The sequence below is a fragment of the Trachinotus anak genome, unplaced genomic scaffold, assembly GCF_046630095.1.
Source record: "Trachinotus anak isolate AG129_WGS33_773 ecotype Australia unplaced genomic scaffold, CSIRO_AGI_Tana_v1 ptg000034l, whole genome shotgun sequence".
NCBI classification, from domain to species: domain Eukaryota; kingdom Metazoa; phylum Chordata; class Actinopteri; order Carangiformes; family Carangidae; genus Trachinotus; species Trachinotus anak.
The window spans coordinates 1,011,259-1,032,733 of record NW_027273885.1 but is presented as its reverse complement, the minus strand read 5'-3'; the positions used below and the strand labels follow the sequence as shown (position 1 = coordinate 1,032,733).

The window sequence follows — 21,475 nt, the reverse complement described above, 5'->3', positions numbered from 1 at the left end:
TCTCACTCTTCTTCTTCACCCTGTAGGTAGAGTTCAGTACAAATCAACAGGTAAATTCTCCCATATTGAAAACTCCTGTTATGATGCCTTTTTAAATCCAGGTCTGTGTGCTAATGAGTCTATGCAGGGGTTGATGCCTTGAAAATGGACTAGATTTTAGAATCAGTTTTGTATGGTCTAAACTAAAGGACTAGAAACTTCTGTTTTCAAATCAAAAACTATTGTTCTTCTCTTTATTCCACCAATCACACGTTCACAATCAGCAAAACAACCTATCTGCTGTTTACTGATGGCAAACAGATGCTAGTAACTTGGGACACATTTTCTGCTTTTCGCCAAGAGATGCTCAGAGCTGCATTGTTTCACACACAAGCAATTGAGTGGTGTATTCAGAATCCAGAGCCACTGATACTGTTCATTAACCCTGTCCAAACACTGAATACTCATGTGTTACCATTTTTGTAATAGTTTGGGATTTTTCATTAGTTTATATTTTTATTTCATTTAGATTTTTTGTTTTCAATTTAAATTTAGTTTTCATTTTTTGAAAATGTTCAGTTTTAGTTTATTTTTTATTAGTTTCAGTGTCAGTTCTATTTTTTTGTAATATGAGGGAGTTGTCAGGATGAGATTCAAGAAGGTCAGAAAAATTATTGTGTAATAAAAACTCTTAAAAATGTTTTCACTGAAGACAGATGAAAAACCATCTACAAAAGACAACTATAACAGATGTGTGTTAGTCAGTGTGGTTGTGTCATTAACCAGAAATGATGACAACAGAACTTAACTGTAGATCTGCGAACAAACATGTAAAGAATCAACACATGATGCTGCCTTAAGTGTAAATGTGCATAATTATGTTTCTGAGGTGAGAGGCAGGTCGAGTCAGTCTGAGAAAAAAACATGAAAAGAATTAAAAACCCCACAAATTCAAAGGTTTGATTCAACACTGCTGTTAATTAACAATATAATACTTTATATTTTTTCACATCTAGTTTTCATTATTTCTTTAGTTTTAGTCAAAGTTAATAACCTTGTGTGTTGCAGACATTCAGACCAGTAGCCCACATATAGAACAACAAGAAGGGTAGGGAGGTGAGGCTGGGTGGGTGTGAAGCACTTTGATGCAAGGGACTGGAGTCTTTTCCTAACCAGAGCCAAGAGTTGTAGTTACCTAACCCTAGCCAGATCATAACTACAGCTTATTCTCCATAACTAGAAGAAGCACACATCAGTCTAAGTCAATAATCATGTCTGGATGTTTTTATATGAGGGCAGATGAAAGCAGATGCCTTCTTTAGCTTGTCAGTGATCTCAGGGAGGCTTCCCTGATAACTGTATTCAGACAGTCACCCAGGAGTCTCCAGTATCACCCTCAGACAGCAGCCAGACAGCAGAGCACACAAAGGTCAACAGAGAGCCTGCGGTGAACCAGCCAATGGCCTATCTCTGTCTCCAGCCTGCCTCAGCAACAGCAGCACATGAGCGTGGGGCCGTTCAACCTGAGCCTAGCTCCCTGTGCCCTCCTCAACCTTTGCCTCTTGTTGGGAGCCCCCTGGAGGAGAAGGCTCCTCAAGAGAGTGTCTGCCAAATGAGGAGGGGAGCCGAGGTACAGGGCTTGACGTTTATCGGCCCTGACAGAGCTGGACTAGTGATGACCCCGCCGCACTGTTGCTAACGCTTCACTGGGCACAGCGCTAGGCTGCAGTGAACGGACTGATGGAAGTGAGCCGACCTGCAGCCACCCAAACAACCTAAACACTGAGCACGCTCAACACATGCTGCCTGCTACACCGATACACAACACATCAAGTGTGCTGGAGATGAAAGACGCAGAAAAACACTTCACTGAACTAATTGATGCTAACATCTTTGCACTTGAAAGGCTCAGTGTCAACATGGAATTCAGCAGGGAATGGATGCTAACAGGCCTGGTTAGCTGATAATGTTAAACTAGCTCATTGACCTTATCAGGCAACCACCTGTTTATCAGTTATATCCAAAAACAAGGCATGAACACACTCATTACTAACTATATGAGCTCAGTGGTTAGTGCACTGGAAATTTAGCCACCTACAAAATTCCCACAATACACTGAAAAAGAGTGAGCATGGACCAGTCTGTGAGGGCTCAGGCTTGTTCATGAATGTCTGTGAGACTGTGGTGATGCAGACTTTGCATGAAGGGGTCACATACAGTTTATAGCATTCATGAGTTACGGTGCTATGGCACACACAGTTGAATTTGTTCAGGGTAAAAGTAGGAGCAGTGTGAATTTACCATAGTTTCACTAGAATATGGTTCATTTTGTTTAGAAAGCAGAGCCAGTATTTATCAAAGTGAATGTGAGCAATAACACGTTTATCCAATGAAAACTACAGTAAAGTATAACAGTAACCTTTAAGAGCAACTGATTGATCCTATGTGTGCTCAAAGATGGAATATATTCAGAGGAAGCTAATTAGATATTGACTGACCCTACAACTATATAGGGTATATATAGTTGTAGGGTCCATACAGGTATATCGTTTCTTTTTTTTAAACATCTATAATTAAAATAATATATAATTATAATAGTTTTAAAATTTTCAATTTGTTTGGGTGAAATCTTTAAATATCCAGGAACAATTGACATGGGAAATTAACAACTGTCTAATATATGAAATATATAAATAGGGATAAAATAATTGGAAAGTGGCTTAAATAGAAAGGAAAGTCAGCTGCTGGTTGTCCAGGTACGACAGAGACGTCATAAAATAAAGAGAAGCACACTGACAGATGCAGACAATGAAGACAGTCCCTTAAACAGTGACGTCAGATTTATTCTTGTTGTTTGTTTGCACCAATGATAACTGCAAGAACAGTATACTATGAAAATGAGTGTGCAGTAAATACTGTCAAGTATAAGAAACTGGGACGTAGTTAAGGTCAGTTGTGAAGAGCCATTGTCACTTCTCTGCACCTTCAACAGACCTCCCATAGCACCAGAATCGCAGCTGCAACCAATATAAGTAAATTATGGGTATATGTAGGTGTGCCAGTTAGCACGCACTGACAATAATGTGGCCTATTGTCACTGCTTGCTCATTAGCTAACCATAGGCAATGGGTAAGATTAACTTCTATCCACTATTAGTTTTACTAGCAGCAGCTGTGTTTTCCATCGAGTGACTCTGCTGAAGAAAAGAGAAAGTGTTGTTATAGTTGTGCAGCTCAGTTTTCATGACTTTTTACACCATGTAGACTCTCACCTCTTGGGAGGTTTGTTGTTCATGTGACACCATTATCATGACACTGGGAGTTCCACTGATCGAACACATGTAGTAAAGTTACTACAAAAGGTGAGGTTAAAGGTGTGGCCTTACTGATATGACTCAGTCATCAGCTGGAACACCTTGATATTTTTTTTTGATGAACTCCACTTTTTGAATAATGTCCCACGTCATTAACTCATATCAGGGACTAAAACACTGCGTTTAATTGGTTGTTATTACAGTGTTGTTGCCTCAGTGAGTCTGAAGTCCCTCTCCTCCTTCACAGATCATCCTGAACTCTATGCACAAGTACCAGCCCAGACTACACATAGTCAAAGCCGACGAGAACAACGCCTTTGGATCCAAGAACACCGCCTACTGTACCCATGTCTTTCACGAGACAGCCTTCATCTCTGTCACCTCTTATCAAAACCACAAGGTACGGCAACAATCAGCAACACAGATGAAGATAAAATAAAATTAATGTCAAAAGTACAAAAGTATCTTGAAAAACTTGTTGAAAAACAGTTGTAGCTTGTACAAAGCAAATCTTGTTTAAATAAGTTGGAGAGTTTAAAGGGAATTAAGTCTTTTTCTGTGTAGACTGATGAAATTGAAATGAAGTAAAGCTTGTTCAGGCAGCTGCTACACTCACATGAGATACTCCTCTCACTGCAACATATATCCAACACACCCTTTTAATCATGGCACTGTATTTAAGATGTCAGTGGTCTGCTTGTTCTTTTGCTGCGTGCCTACTGCTCCACCAATCACTCAAAAGCTCTGCTGCCACCACTGCTGACAGCTCCACCTCCGCCCAGCATCCACCTGCAGGCTCTGAGTCTAGCTTCCCTCTCACTTGCGTGACTGAACTATAAATCTGTGCAAAGTGGTGCAGCAGTGGTGTAAGAGTTCCTGTCCACCAAAGCAAAGACCCTAAGGCTGAGAACTGCCAGTGTTCCTTCAATTGCTGTACCTGTGGTTTGATATGCACCAAATAAGAATGAGAGCTTTACTGAGATGTAATTTCTCCAGATCACTCAGCTGAAAATAGAAAACAATCCGTTTGCCAAAGGATTCCGAGGTAGTGAAGAAGGAGATCTGCGCGTTTCAAGACTACAGGGGTATGTTTCCATGAAACAGGAACCAGAGAAGTAAAACTGATCTTATAGAACCATTACCCAAAAACACTGGAACTCTCTCATAAATCCGACATACTGTAGATAAATAAGCTCTTCAGAACTTGTATCTTCATCAAAGAATCTACCTGTAGAAATGGAAAACTGATTCTGTTTCCTTCCTGATGCTTCTAATGAACCTATAGGAAGGAATATCCAGTGATTTCAAAGAACATGGTTCGCCAGAGGCTCCTCTCCTCACATAGTCACCTTGCAGGGAAGCTCGGAGCAGGAGTTCTAACAGGGCATCCTCAAGTCCTGTCCTCTTACCAGTACGAGACCGGGGTTCCTTTGTCTAACTCAGACCCTCAAGATCCCATCTCAAACCACTTCCCTCAGAGCAGAGACCCCAGCCTTCTGTACCACTGCTTCAAACACAGAGGTAAGTTCTCAGCCTTCGTTCAACAGAACCGTACTGACTTCTACTACTACTGACTTCTTTCCTTTGAAGCCAATGCAGTTAACTCTGTCCCTTTGCAGATAATGCCCGACACCTGGAGCTTGGATGTAAGCGGCCATATCTGGAGACCTCGTCTGCAGGCTCAGAGGAGCATTACTTTCGTTCAGGTCCCTCTTACGAATCGTCCCTACTGTCTCATCCATACTGCACCGAGGCCATCACCTCTAGAGAAGCTTGTATGTATGGTAGCATGGAAACAGAGTCTGGATCCGGTGCAGGGGACACAGACGACCTGACTAACTCCCCTTCCATAAATTGCAACATGTGGGCTACGATGCAGCCGTACCCTCGCTACAGCGTGGAGGGTGTCCCGTACCAGCCCTTCACTGCTCACTTCACCAACGCCGCTGCGGTTACATCTGTGGTCCCACACCCCACATCATCCATGGTATCAAGGTCACAGGCTGACTTGGGCGTCTACAACTCTGCTTCAGTCCAGCGCAGTCTTCCCGTCATAGCTTCGTCCTCCTCCTCTTCATCGTGTTCTCCAGCTGTTCCAGGATCCAGAGATAGGTTGGGCCATCCATCTCTTTACCACAAGAAGCCAGGGTCACCGCTTCGGCCTCACAGAGATTTCTCTGCCTATCCCACACAAGGTACTATATCCATCCGGGATCCATCCTATCAGTACCAAGTGGGGCTGAGCAGTTCAGGGACTCACTGGACTGACAGCTAATGTGGACTACTGGATTAACCAGTTTTGTCCAATGTACAGGTCTGAAATGAATCAAGGTTTCTTCTCCTGTGAGGGCTGCCAATGCTGAGCGATGGTAACGAACTACAGTCATAATCAAGGCCAAATTGCACTCCAAAGCCATTAACTTCCATGAATTTTCAATGAAGCAACTCGGACATACAGCACTGTGTTTGGTGAGCAGTGGCTGACCTCCTCTTGTATGTGTAGAATAGGATAGGATCAGATACAGTAAGGTGGTTTTCTCACACTCAGATGAAAAGTATTGGTTTGATCAGAACCTGAAGTGTCAGAGGAAGACATTAATTTTGTGTTTCAGTAACTTGTGACAGGACCTTTCCCAACAGTGTTAGCAAGCTAACCTGAAGCAACAAAAGGACAAACTTTTTTATCAAAAAAAGAAAAATTGATAAGGGAACATTAGCAGATGCTGGTTTTTCTGTAGAAGGCCATACTTTAGATACATGACAGCCTTCCAAAGAAAACAGAGCACTGAAGGTCTTATCTCTTCATACAGAGCTCCACCTACATAGAACAAGTTTAAAGCATGAGGCTGACATATTCTATATTTCTCTTGTCAACAAACCCCATGAAAAGACCAGTACCAAAATGTTTCAGTCAATCTCTCAATACTTTCTCAGTTCCATTAAAAAGAAAAGTTCACTCCTTTCCTAAAACAGCTGGGAACTACAGTTTGTAGGAAATGTTACTCAAACAGCAGTAAACTGTGTATTTGTTGAGGACTGTTTTGATTTAAAGGTCCCGTATTGTGAGACTTTCACGTGTTTGTGATTATAAAGCAGGTCTAGATTCTATATTAATACTGTGAAAGTATCAAAGCCTCAGTCCACAGAGAAATGCACACAGCTTGTATTCAGAAACTGAGCCTTAAAACCAGCCGTCAGGACTTCTGGAACTTTGTGATGTCACAACAAAGCAGTCACCACCCTCAGCCACGCAGAGTGAATCTGAAATCTGTTCAGAAAACACTCAGCCAATCAGAGGAGAGGGTCAAAGCCTTTCTTCTGCCATTCGACTAACCTGTAAGCTATACTTTAAGTTTATGCTACACCAGCTTTTTAAAAGCCCCTCCTCCACCTGTAGGCTCGGCGTCTACGTTCCCCTCAGGAGCAGATTAGTGTCACTTCCAACTGTCTGTCATGCAGAGCTTCGTGCTATATTGACAAGGTCGGAGCCTCGAGGGCAAATATCAGTACTATGTATTTACAGTCACATAATTATCTGTGAAGCGAATACACTGTGGTGATTTGGTGAGTATTTCTGGCAGCATGACAGTGTATGTACAATTGATTTGCAATAAATTACAGTGGCCTCATTGATATGAAGGGTCAGTTCATTGTTGGTTTGGGTCTTTTCATTGCATTTGTTGACAATAACAAAAATGGAGAACACTGCCAGCCTTAAAACATGTTTAACTAGGAGAGGTCAACAGTCAACAGTCCTTTGATTCCTAATTATTCACGTGCCAAAATAAGATTTGCAACACCATTATGTTTAGGTAAAGGTGCATTGAGTCCACTGCAAAAGAGTTTAATGATATCAGAATATAACTGAGAAATTTTAATTGTGCATACATTAAGAATTGTATGTGCGAGCTGTGTGAGGCAATTTTTCCCATGGTGCAGATGTAGAGAACATCAGTTAAATCAAATGAAAGGTGCAGCACAAAACCACGCATCATAAGAGCAGTTAGTGTACAGGTCCTATCATATGCTAGTTGCGTGTTAGTTGCCCTCATGTTGTGAGTGAAAGACTGAGCAGTTCTGCTCTGGCTGGTTGTCAGAGCTTGGCTCCAAACTCACAACTCCAAACAATATTCTAGTTAAAAAGGACAGCTAAGAACTCTCAGGCAGAACCAGATGGGAGCTTAAAGAACCGCTGTTAAGCCATGGCGAGTACCGGAAAAGAGAGCTGCACACAAATCCCACTCCCAAATGACTTAGTTGGAAAAAATTCTCAAGACTGCAAATACAAAACAGCCTGAGCAGACAGGAAAGCTGAGAGAAGAGGCTCTCAGTCACTTTACACACAGTTTGATCTTACATTGGCAAGGAAAGATTATTTGTAGGTTATGTTGATGATCCTTCATGTATTTGCGCATTGTTCCTTTATTTCGTGTTATTAAATTCAATATAACATTTTTCAATATACAGACATTTTTGCACACGTGATAAATAAACATTTTCATGTCTCTAATTGTTTGCTATATTTAATCCAAGAGAATCCAGCATTGCTTCACTAAACTACATTACACTGCTACCATTTTTGGTATCTGAGGTTTTGCTTTGTCAAATTAAAGCCAGTCTTTGGCAATTTCATTACTGTTACATCATGTGTGAGCTGTTCAGAAATATTCCAGTGCAGTAAAGAACAAGCAGCAGCTCACACTGTGATATTTTTACAGCTCAATATCCCTGGGAATTACGTTCATATTGGACTACTCTGCAGCTCAGTATTTATGTCCAATGCCAGTGTTAACTGTCCGTGCAGAAGGTAGTTTGAGCTTTATGAGTCGCTTCACTTCAAAATTATCCTTCACTTTCCCTAAAATTTTTAATTATGCATAACCATGATCTTTCTCTAACTGTAACCTTATATGTGATGTGATATATGACATGATTGTGGGATTTTCAAATATTTGTCAAATGTAAGCAAAGTAGTGAAGTGAGGGTCAGACTCAGCAGAAGGGCAGAAAAAAAGCCTTTTTTTCTCTATGTATCTGACAGGAAATATTGCAATATTCAATATTATCAAAGTTCAGCCTGAGCCTAAGCCATGATCCATGCAGATACTGTAGAAAATTTGAATTTGTTCATGATATGAACACTGGTATTGAATCAAATTCATGGCTTTGCAGAATCATCCAGTCTGGAAATATCTGATGTTTTTACCAAACATCAACCTCCAGGTCTGAAACGTGAAGCATCAACATTGAAGAGCTAAAAGTTGCAGTTCCTCCAATAACCAATAGAGTTTTGCTCCAACGGAGAGTCGGTCCCCATAGACTCACATGTTAAAATGTCCAACTTTACAGCAGAAATAAACATGTTTACAGCCTGGTACAAAAACTGTTCTGGTCTCTAGAGCTAATTTCCTCAACTGTACGGGCTGAATTTTATAGAACTCACCTGTTTACATTTTATTAAGGACTAAAGTTATGGAGAATTGAAGGCGTGGCTGCTTTGAGGTGGGTGAGCCAGCAAACCAGCATGCACCAAAGTCAAATCACAAATCATATTGTTTAATACAGTATAACCTCCAGGTTTTAATGTAACATGAAATCAAATAAGTTCTGCTTGTCAAGATGAACTGACAGTCAGGCATTACAGACTAAAAGAAAGCTCTGTTAGGACCTACACATATAAAGTACAGTATATGTTTGCCTGTGGTTATGGAAACAGTGGCCTGAAGATCTATGTTGACAGAGAACAAGTTTTCAAACAACATCCCTGCTGCTTCTCAGATGCCGCGTTCTAAAAGTCTTAGATCCATAAATTCTCACTGAAGTCACTTCTCCATTACTGAACTGAATTCTGGTTTGATTTATAAAATATCAAGACCACTACATGGTGCTGTCCAATAGAATCAAACAGCAGCACTTAAGAACAGAGTACCCACTTTAGAAACGATCAGTAAACATTGCAATTAAAAGTCAAGGTAAAGCAAATTTGTTGAGAGGAATGTGGAGACGGTGGGATGAGCACATCAGCATACAGGGCACCACTTCCTCTCGCACGGCGCTCTTATTAGATCATGAGTTATGCTGATGGCTCGGTCCTGGTTCATGTCAGCACCTCTTTCTCTATCTTTGTCTCAGCTGTTGATGTGGTTCAAGGGAGGCTCTTCACGGAGAGCTACCACTCAAATCAACAAATCATCAGGCAGCTATCTTGAAATGCTGAGGTATAACTTGCCTGATAATAGTGATCAGACATTCATTTAGCTGTCAGAGTGCAGTTTTGGTCGGCGGTGTTATTCTCTGACCTGATTTGCTGAAAGAGCCAAAGCAGCTACAAATCTCCCCAACTACAAATCATGAAAATTCTTCCTTTGCTGAGCATTTTTAAATAAATGCTGAGCAGTTTTTGATGTTCACTGCTGTTCCAGGCAGTCACATGGCATAAAAACCAATCGTCAGACTCTTGAAACTCTTCCAGGTTGTGTAATCCATTGCAGTAAACATTGAGTCTGCATTCACTTGTGTCAGATTTATTGTTAAATTTCAAGATAATACATTCATGGAAACAAATGGATACCAGTGGCTGCCTGGAATACCAGACAAAGTTCATCCAACATGTTTTGCAAACTGGTTAGCTATAATAGAAAACTACATGATTTTGCAGTAAACAGGACAAAACAAGCAAAACCACTGGTATGGAAACCCTGTCTGCTAGAAATTATGTTCATATACTGCTAAGACAGGGAGGGGAAATATAACTTCTGCTGGATTATCTTCACTCGCATTTTTTCTATGTACGCTCTTGTACCGCACATAAGTCATAGGAAGATGGTCAGGGTGGACGGTGCATGCACGGAGTGCAGGAATTTAATACCGGAGACCAGGGTTCGCATCCCGAGTCCAGCATGTGGGTAGGTGTAGACAACAAAAATGCTCTGGTGAGGGAAGGAGTGTGGTTTTGGTTAAATGTTAATAAATGATACACATCCTGTCCCACAGATTTAGTTAATTTAGGTGGTTATATTTCTCTCATAATGTGTTTGCTGTTGCACATTTGTGGTATATAAACATAGATTCTAGTGTATGAGGCATTTAAATTAAGCAATATAACATGACTAACTCTTTGAATGTGAACAATTACAAAATAATGCTAAGGGATTTATTTGAACATAAGCACTGTCAATATAACACACACAGTTACACAAAGGTCATATTCTAATAGTGGCTGTTACATGTTATAAATACACTGGCACCAAAATTAAAAGTCACACATAGGCAGATGTTGGTGACTTTCTCATTCTGGTCCTATTTAAGCTTCAGCTTTTAACATGGATGACAGAGCAATCATACCTGTTCAAAACACAAAACAAAGTTTGATACTACCTAAAAAATAAATTGCTTCATTTAGGTATTTAAACACATCCAACTGTGTCTTTATATGAAATAATTATTTCTGGATGTTAAAATGTTTTATGCAAAACACAAACAGCAGTTTAAAGTCAGACACTTTGACATTTAAAGTAAAGTAACACAAGTTTACACCAAAGATCCCTGACTTCAGTTTAATAGTCCAGTTTTTTGGTCAAAGCATTAATAGTACTTTAAAGGGCAGGGCAGGCATATTGAAATTTATGTTATCTAACTTTCCACATAAAACCCCACTCACTCTCATTATAAAGAAGCCAACTTTAAGCCCCTTATGGAGCACAAGTTAACCAAGTGTCTCCAGTGAGGGAACTTGGGCTCGCGGTCCATCTGGAAGTCATTGAGGGGAGATCTGGCCAATCCTCTCTCCCCTGCATCGCACTGCCCTTCCTTACTGTCGTCCCATAATCCCATCTAACAGCCGCCCGGGCTCGACTAGCCCATTCCGACACACTGAGGGGCTTAACTTGGCCATCTTGTAAAAAAGAAAAGGCCTGCTTTTTCGGCAAGCCGCTCCAAAAAGACACTTTAAATATCTGAGGGGGATTTAATATCAAGTCCATTAGGGCTTTTCTCGAGCCCTGTAAATAGTCAATTAGCGGATAATTCTGATTTGATCCACATGCACAGAGATCTGCCACAGAAAGGACAAGGAGAGTGAGGGGGTTTTACCATCCATGTGCCAGTAGTACAGGGTGACACTGTGCGTTGGTTGAGTAAAGGAAAAAGAAAACGCTAAGGTGTTTCAAGTCTTCTTAGTTTGACTCCTTCGTGAAAATGATAAATCATGTAGAGGCCCAGAAGAACACTCACAGATGGATTACCAGCGGTGGGCACTGCTCAGGAGAGGACCAGGCCAGAGGGACATGCTCTGGGTTCAAAGCTCTGGTGGAGAGACATTAAATTGTGTTTGTGTCCCTTGATCAAACATACAGCTGGTTGGCAGCAGAATAAACCAGAGCTAAGTCTGTTGTATAAAACAGGATTCCTGCTTTTCAAAGTGGCTTTGGATAAAAGCATCTGTAAAAACTAATAATCATTACAATAAATTCCTGGATTAGACATTTAGATGAGGGGAAAAGAGGACAGATTATTTACGTTTCACACTGGACAAAAACATTTCACATCAGAAAAACTCAAATTCCTCCATGCTGATGTAGAAAGCCAGCACAGCAGAGGCACACAAATATCCAGCACAAAGTGCTGTCTCTGAACTTGTGGCTTTGAAGCAACTTTAATGTTTAAAAACCAAACTTCTATCACAATCCATACCAAACTAGGCACAATGACACTGTGCACTGCTGTAGAGAAACACAGCAACAAACATACAGTCTGCCTCGGCCAAACTGGGTCATAAATTAACAGCAGCTTCAGAGAAAAACATATTCTCAAATGGTTCATAAAGCGCTTGTGAAATCAAAAATGAAGGGAAATTTCTCCTACTGAGCCTTTTTTGCATTTCATACCCTGTTGCCCGCCAATATTATTCAAGTAAAACTGTGAGCATCTGCCACAGGCTTTTATAACTATGGGGGGGTTTCTGTCTTGTTAGAAAACTGAGGAATGTGTAGTGTTTTATGAGGCCGATTCACACCTGTAATGACATCTGTAAAAATAACAAATTTTTAATCACTGTAAGGGTGAGAATAATAAAACAGTTAAAACCAATCAAATTAAAGTGTTGTGAAAAAAAAAAAAAAAGGTTGGAGGATTCAGCAACATCTTTTTATGTCTGACGAGCTCTTCCGTGTGTTGTGAAAAAGGAGAAGAAACTGAAATACTGAACATTTATTTGCTGATATACATCTGTACTGCATATTTCATTCTTCAATAAAAATGATTAAGGTACCCATAAAAGTCAGATTACTGTGGCAATAAATAAATACCCTCTGAAAAAAGTGCCCCAGCCCCAAGTCTTCCATCCCAAACCTGCATCATGTCACAGCAGGAAGAGACCACAGACAAAGGCTGACGACCTGTCAGTCCAGTCTGAAGCTTCTAGCTGTACTCTGCACTACAAGGTCCACGGATCCACTGGTTCCTGCTAAACACAGTCTGACCTGTGACCTGAGTGTGTTAAAATGATATTCAGTCTCATGTGATCCAGGTTAGGTCCCATTCTACTGCAGCAGGTCTTGGCTGTGTTAGCACATCTGATACTGAAGTGGATCCAGGCAGGGTCACCATCAGCGCTGATCATTTCCTGTGACATAATCATCAGGTCGACTCAGGCGACACAATTAAGTTAAAAATCAAGAAAAAAATCCTTGTATTCATCATAATTCAGAATTTATCTTATCTTCTAAATGTCTTTACAGGAACAGTTTGACATTTTAGGAAATGCACAAACTAAATTTCTTGCCCACAGTGAGATGAGAAGGTGTTATTTGAAAAAGATGCTCGGCTACGTGTGACTGTTAATGTGAAAACAAATGTGTAAAAACATATATGCAGATTGAGACAACCCTGTCTGTCACATTGATGAATCATAATTAATTATAGTACCTCCTCTGCTTGTGCTATAGATGTAACAGCACCTTTGACCCTGACCTACTTGTGGTGTAATCATTCAAGCTACTGACCCATGCACTGGAAACGTGCTGTTTCAGCACCAGTGAAAGCAGCATAATGTCGTTCACTCTGATGCTTCTCCAGACTCCTCTAATACAAGGTTATGTGTAAAATCCCTTAACGTACAAACTCCCCCTTGTTGTTTCCCATTAAGTAGCTTTTATGTTGTTAAAATTGTTCAAATTCACTGTTCAAATCAGCTACGTCCAAGTTACATGATATTTGAAATATTAAAGTTTTCTGTAGCTGCACTTTTCAATAAAATAGAAATTTTAGAGACATCCCACACATCATTTTATACACAGTACGATAAAATGACATAACTGGGAGTTTTGGAAACGGCACTCTCCAGATTAAAGTTCTTTGAACCATGTTTAGCTGCAAAGGTTTTTTTTTTACTGCTGACACACCTGCATGTTAGCTGGGTTTCAGGGACCAATATCTATGGAATTTTATTTGTGCCAAAATAATTAAACAATACTTCTTGAATATCAAACAAAAATAAACATTTGAAAGAGAATAAAACTCACTGAAGCAAAAAAAGTCATCACAAATGTAGCAGAAAAAACAGGAGTATATATACAGAATGCAGGAGGAATAGAAAGATTGATAAATTACATCTGATCCTGCTCGTCCCCTTTTTAAAGAATTCACTAAACTGCCCTCAGAAAAGATGCTATAGAGCCACAAAGGCAACCGACAACATTTACAGAAAGTAATTTATATCAAATGCAATAACTCTGTTGAACTCATAAACATCATTCACACTGGAATCACGTCTGTTATTGGTGTCTCTTCTGTGCATGTTGTTCACTTTGTCTCTATTATTATTATTATCATTATTATTATTATCATTATCAAAACTTATAACTTGCAAACAAATGATTTGTGTAACCCTGTGAACTGTTTGTCTTTTATTTTTTTTATCATATCCTTTTGTTTCTACTTCTTTCTCACTGATCACACTCTTGCCCTCACTGTCAGCTTTGTTCGCTCCTTTGCGTTGTTCTGACACAAACCTCTTGTCTGTAACTACTGTCACCAGTTAGACAACAGTTCGACACATAAAACTGGGCTGTAGGATTAACCTAAAAAGCTTTTTACCTCCTGACCTCTCTACTATCTGGCTGAGCTTCTCCTTTGGCTGCTCTTTTTATGTACTTGAGGATCGTTAACGGATCCTGTTATTTACTGTTTGGCTTGTTACAGCCTGTTATTTCTGTTCTGCAATAAAAGGGTAAATGTGACTATAGTTTCTTCTTGTATCATGTATAAAAAGAACAGTTCTAAAAACAACAGCGTCCAGTATCATAACTGACCTACTATAGGTTGCATTATGGCTCCAAATGCTAATTGTAATTTCTTCTTTTTGCTGCTATCTGCATCTTGTGGCTTATAAAGTTAAGCTCTGTGATTATCCAATAACAGACTGGTCACCTCAAAGACTGGAAAGGGGCTTGAATAGAAAACCTGCAACTGAAAATAAAGAATTTATTCCCTGTACAGCACCTTTTACTGTTGTACTGTATTGACTGGTTTTTAGTGTCTCCGGTACATTTGAGTTACTACTGAGACAGACATATAGCAGCATGATGGGAGGAGTTTGGCTCTCGTATCTGATCTGACTCTGATACAGTCAACAAGACTTAAATTAGCCAACTCAAGGACTCTGCTTCCTCTTGCCCTCCCTTTAGCCAACATGCTACAAGCTAATGATGTAAACTTCAAAAAACACTTGACTTGTGATAAGGCAGATAATAAACCATGAGAAAAAAGTTTCTCAGTAACACGTCTGCCTCATCATCAGCTGAGCCAGCTCTGAGACGCACCCTTTGGATCCCTAATTATTTCCTTTAACCCGCTCAGCCTTCTTTCACCTCTGGCTGGAGCCTATTTGATGTCTGGCTTTCTAGGCAAGTACCATGGAGACAAAGCCCCAAACCCCTCCACCTCCACCCCCACCCTGACCAGATTCATTGCGCCTTAGTGGGTTTATTCAAAGTGCATGCCTCTAGTTAACAAACTCCCTCAGACGCACCCAAGCCCTGAAAGGTTTTAAATTTGCTTTTTAAAATCTTGTGTTGACACAGTTACAGTAGGAGATGGTTCTTTAACCTGCTGCCAGGCACCAGTTGATGAACAGAGAAAAATATGAACTGGTGCAGAAAGTGTGGCAGTGACTCATGCTGTTCTCTGTGGAAGAACAAGAGTGACATCAGTGCACACACTGTACAAACAGGCTGTGGAGACGTGGAATTGCAAGCTATTGGTATATAATGAGACAGCAAGGCCTGGAAGCAGGGGAATATCCTGTTGGAGCACCTACACCCTCTACTGGCTGAAATGTGTTACATCCAGGACGGCTGAATTCCAGTCCTCTCAATTATCAGAGGTGGAGTGTCTGTGTTTGTCTTGGAGTGTCACAATTCTCCCTGCGCTTTTTATAAAACATTATTTACAAAAAAAAAGAGCATGAAAAAAATATACACACATCACAGGACCTGGTAATATCTAGGTTGCATTCGCTTAAAATGCATTGCTAAATGCATTCATGTGATAGTGGACGTCATGTAAAGAAAAAAAAAAAAAATAGTAACATATAAAGTTTGCAGATCATTTCACACTGCTAAAGAGCTTATGCACAAACCTTTTTTTTTTATTATTACTTTATTACTAGTACTATTTTGATTGTTGATGGATATTTTGGGTTTTATTTGCTGAGATACCCACACACGTCTCAGAGGTTGCTGACATCAACTCAGTACAATTAAAAAACTCACATTTCTGGGAATCTAAGTCTTTAATTTTTATGATTGATATTAAAATATTTCTTTAGTCATATGATCTACAGTACAGCCTACTTCTCTTTGCATTATTTCGTTGTTTTACTTCCTTGTGGCTGTCTTCATTGATGTTGTGAACATTGTCTCTGTCTCAGACTCTTGTCTCTGTATTTTGAGAGAAGAATAAAGCCATCCCAGGTTTGCCAGAAAGAAGAACAAGAAGAGCCAGTTTGGCCACAGTCCAGTCAGGCCAAGTAAAGATAGGCTTTACAGAGCAGGGTGGTCACATATATCCCCCCTAAGATGTTTGTCCTCCACTAAGTCTGTAATCACTGGCTCTTAGAGCTTCATCTTTAGCTGTCAGCCTGGTCCGGATCAAGTATTTAGTTTGATAAGTATGGTTTACCAGGGATCACATGCTGCTGACGGGCAGGTTAGCCAAAGGAGGAACAATCCTCCTAGAGGTGATTAAGTACCTAAAGAAAGGCTGGGTGAGAGGCATAAGACAGCTAAGTTCATCAGTTTGCACGCTTGCAGGTAGAGCTCATGATTGGATCAAACAACACACATCTTGCACCTCATTGACTCCATCCATCCTACACAGTACATTACCTACACGTGTCCACTGTCGAGTTCAAGCTTTAGGTCTGCCTATGACAAACACCTCATATTAGTGGCATTAATTTATCAGGTCACTAGAGCTCATTGCCTTTACCCCCTTACCCCCCTGACCTACTCTGAATCGTCTCTACCTGGAATTCATGCACGCCGCAGCACTCCCTCCACCTCCAAGCTGCTCAGAGTGTCACCTGTATAGGCTCTTCTGGACTCTTTAGTTCTCTTTAAAATCCAGCATTAAACCTCAGCTATTGGTCAACCATGCCAATAATTCTGTTAAGCAAGAGCCTGGAAGAGATGAGCGAAAAATGAAAAAAGACAGATTATGCTGACCCCCACTGCCCCGAGATGTCCTGAGATGATCCCTGAAACCCTGAAGCCCTTCACACTGATGCTGTGACATTCAGCAAATACTGGGTTTCACTCACTCTGTGTTGGCATGAGACACTTGGAAGATGTAGGATTTTGGTTATTTAACAACCTAAAACCAGGCCCTGATTAAATTGTGTCCACTGGGCACAAAATCTTGGTCCCCCACACATGCCCAATCCAGGTATGGATTTACAGGTTTCCAGCAGATTCTAGTAGCTGTCGGAAACACCTGTATCTTATACAGGATTTACAGAGAGGAAACAGCCTATTATCACAACATCGACACCTGTACATATCACACAGGATCCGATCTACACCATGTGACGGCACTTTCAACAACATCAACACTTCAGCCAATAGTGTAGCTGAATGACACACACAAGCACATACTGCCCCGCCTCCATTCATATACTTCTATGATTCACGCACGCACGCACGCACGCGCGCGCGCGCGCGCGCACACGCACACAGATCGATTTACACTGCTCTGCGTTGCTAAACCTACAACAAATAACAACATATATAACCTGTATTATACAGGATTTACAACATGTGATGGCAACAACACTTTCCCTAGCAACAACATCAACAGTGCAGCTGAGTGACAAACACAACACACACTGACCCACTTCAGCAATCACAACAGCCACGTTTACCAAAAACAACACTGGCAACTACTTTTCACTGTATGAACACAACACCTCGGAGACAACAGCAGAAGCTAGGACAGTCCTACCTCGTATCACGGTCTTCATCCTGGAAAAAAACTCGTCCACGCCATTAAAGTCCAGGTCTCGGAGGGTCAGTGGAGATCGAGTCCAGTCTTTGTAAACTCGTCCTTGTTCTCTGTTCATTTTTAATTTTCCCCTTCAAAGTGAGAAACATGTTCAAGGCCACACAAAGTCAGAGAAGGCGGTTTGAAGCGCCAAGTTCCAACATGGCGTCCAGTATCTTTGATCCCCTAGCAACGACCTGAACTGTAGAAGCTCCTTCGTTAGCAAACAACGACGTTAGCATTAGCATCGTCCTCTCCAGGCGCTATGCTAATGCTAGCGACCCGACATTTAGAAAAAAGTCGAGATAAACCGTTTGTTTTTCCAAAGTTAACTTTCTCTGCCTCCCTCTGCTGCTCCCACGTTTATTTGTTTTAAGCTGCGTCTTCCTCGACCTGCCGGTTGGTTTTCCCGCTGAATTCCCGCGGTCACCTGACCTGACCTTACCTGACCCGACACGTCATCATCATGCTACCGACACAGAACATTTTTCTTATTAGCAAATAAAGTAAGTATTGGTTCGTATTTCAACACACGCATACACACACTCTTCCTCTCTCTTTCTCTATAAATGTGTTTCATTTGATAAAATAATAATAATAATAAATTAATAAATAAAAGCGCCAGCGGATGGAGGTTTGGGGACCCCCTAGCGGCCGGAGGCCCAATCGGCCCGGTCGAGAATCAGTGTTCGCCAAAAAACAGCAACATATGGATGTCGGCTGTTGTATTGCTATACGATGTTCATCTTAATAAAATGACATGAAATAATTATTTTATTATTTCATTTAATTAATTAATATCTGTCTGTATTCTTTCTGATAATGATAATAATCTTTATTTATAGAAGACTTTTCTAAACCCAGCAGCCAGTCGAAGACAAGAATAAAGCAGATATCAAGATAGTAAACAGGACAGAACGTATTCTGATGAAATAACTGACAAATACCAATGAAAAAAAGCAATAATCTACAATAACATCAAGTTCAACGCTCAGGTTCCATCTCACAGCCACCTTTTTCAGTGCCGATTCTACTGTATGCTTAATAAACTCTGTGTTAATTGTTACACAACACTAAACGTCTTTGTATGAGAAAGTACATACTACCAAATACAGGTGATAACATACAAACCCTGCCTAGGAAAATATCTACAGTGAGACAGCACAGTTTGCGTTAATTCTTCAAAATGAAAACTGTAAAATGTTGTACAGTTTACATTAAAACTTCCTTCTATGTTCTTACATGAACATAGAAGAGAAACGTTTTGGTGGTGCTGGACTTTGTGCCTGGATTAAATGCAGAGCACGGCCACGAAAACTGCAGTAATGGGAAATTCAAGGAGAGAGACGACCAAGAGAGGCTGTCCTTATCACTGAGTCCAAAATCAGATCAACGAGTGGATCAATTATCCAGGACACCAAGGTGCCACATCTTCAGCTGGGTTGTGCACTGTAATTGTGAATGATGATACTATGCCATGTCTTGATGTCCTAATCAATACGAAAAAGTCAGGTCAAGTAGCTGAGGTGTAAAACAGCCCTTGTTCTTTCATCTAATATCAGTAAATCTGGACACCAGGTGTCCTTACAACAGGTGTTGGATTACCAGTCACCCTTGTCCTTTCCAGGACACAACCTGTGTCCTGCGAAGTGAGTGTACAGTAAGAGGACTAAGCACAGGTAAGAAAAGGTAAACTAAAGGATTTAGGTCCTCAGCTTTGACTGCAAAGAGTCTTAGCAGGTGATTTGTGGCTCATCCCCTCTGGGCTTAGGCTGTGACGATCTGCTGAAGCTCCACCATCAAATCAGGTGTCTACTTAACGCAGCGCAGCCAGGTTGATCGGGGAGATGGCTGGAGAACAGGTCACACATCCTGTTAGCGTAGCTGTTTGAAAGGGTATTTAAAGGGTGATCCCATTACGCTGGATTGAAACTGCATAATGTGTTCCAAAACAGGTCCAGGAAGGATTCTGACAGCAGCTTTGGCAGGAAATAATTAGAGGACATATGCTAACATGTGTCAAGCTTGTTTTTGACAAGCAGGAGGGAGGGAGCTGCAGTTGTGTTGGTCTGAGAGGGTGATTACCAGGTGTGACAGAGGCTGACGGCAGACCGCAGGACCTGTCTGAAAGTTTGTGCTGCTCACACTCAACAGGCTGCTGACGTGAGGACGCACAAACAACTCAAGTGATCTCAGATGAGGTGGACTGATTACAAGATTACTCCACATCTGGAGCAAAGGATCACGGTATGCAACAAAAAAATGCAAGAAGTTGCTGTGACTCGCGGGTTCTCGCTTTGTTGTTGTTTGTCCAGCTTTGTAGGAAAGCTGTTGTCAGGTACACTCCCTCCGTCTTCGCCCAGTTACCCCGTGTCCCAAATGACCAACCAAACCAAATGATACTCTCCTTATCTACAAGGTCACAAGGATCCACATGATATAATCTGCCCATGGCCACAAAGGTCTGGTCGCAAGTGTGCAGCCCAAAAATAATGGCCATGAATACCATGTACACAATATATATGTGTTAACACATCTGTATATCAGTGTTTGCTTTCTGTCAACAACATATCAATGTCAGCTGTTGTATTGCTATACAATTTTTAGCTTCATAAAATTGTATGGAAGAATTATTTTCTTATTTCATTTGATCAATTAATATCTGCCTGTATTGTTTTATGATAATAAAAATAATAATAATCTTTATTTATAGAGGACTTTTTCTAAATCCAGCAGCCATTCGAAAGCAGACATTGAGATAGTTAACAGGCCAGAGCATATTCTGATGAAATAACTGACAAATTCCACTGAAAAAAAGCAATAATCTAAAATAACATAACCTATATGTGTTAATGCATCTGTATATGCAGACCTCTAATGTAGTTTAAACAGGACAGTGGACCCCATCAGGCCCACATGAGGTCGTAAAATCTGTCGTAGCATTCGTGACAACTCAAAACAGGGTCAAGACACAGCTCTGAACCACTTAAACTAGACAACCCCTCCACCTCTGTGCTGACAGGAAGCTCAGTAAACACAGCAGTGAGCATCTTTGTGTTAGAAACTCTATGCTGCAGATCAACAGGATTATTTGTGTGTTGTATGATTGCCAGAAAAGTTATGAAGAAAGAATTCAGTTTCAGTGTGTCTCCAGTGTAACAGTGTTTTTAGAGCATGACTAGTCTCACTTGTGTGAACCGGCTGTCTGTCCTTTATCACCTCAAGTGTTTGTTTAGTGTCTTGTCATGTAGCTCTTGGCTTCTATCATGAGGTAGTGAAGGCAAAACAAGCTGAGTGATTATCATCACCAGGCCAGGAAGGGTGGGCAGTGGCAGCACAACTTATCTCATCCGTCTCGCAGTCCCTTTTCGCTGGGACCTAAACTCATTTGCACCTCCTCTCCCCCTGGCCCCACAGCCTCATGTCTCATGTGAGAGGATGACACCTCCCCTTCTATCGCCTCCTTCCTACGGGGCCCACTCTTCGTCAAATGAACTCTAAACAAGCACAATTACAGTTAATAGGCTGGATAGGATCTCTCCCCTCTATCTGCCTGGGAACAACATCCGCTCACCCTGCAAACACACCTTCTCCTGAGGTTTGTGCATAGCAGAGGCAAAGATGTATGAGATTCTTTAACTCTTCA

General features: G+C 40.9%; 1 protein-coding gene and 1 long non-coding RNA gene across 3 annotated transcripts in view; one reads left to right on the top strand and one right to left on the bottom strand.

The window, feature by feature from the left end:
- The window catches only part of tbx4 (T-box transcription factor 4), a 58,491-nt gene extending 46,080 nt beyond the window's left edge, over window positions 1-12,411 (top strand). Inside the window, exons 7-10 of the mRNA XM_071471611.1 lie at window positions 3,540-3,692; window positions 4,289-4,377; window positions 4,578-4,813; window positions 4,912-12,411. Of these exons, the coding sequence (XP_071327712.1) occupies window positions 3,540-3,692; window positions 4,289-4,377; window positions 4,578-4,813; window positions 4,912-5,567 (1,134 nt within the window). The 3' untranslated portion in view covers window positions 5,568-12,411. The remainder of the gene's footprint in view (window positions 1-3,539; window positions 3,693-4,288; window positions 4,378-4,577; window positions 4,814-4,911) is intronic.
- LOC139614398 (uncharacterized) overlaps window positions 1-18,302 on the bottom strand; it is a 50,446-nt gene extending 32,144 nt beyond the window's left edge. The window contains exon 1 of one of the 2 annotated variants that reach the window (XR_011687035.1): window positions 17,791-18,302. This is a non-coding gene — a long non-coding RNA (uncharacterized lncRNA). The remainder of the gene's footprint in view (window positions 1-17,790) is intronic. The other variant, XR_011687034.1, reaches the window with a different exon arrangement.
- Between the last annotated feature and the right edge of the window lie 3,173 nt (window positions 18,303-21,475).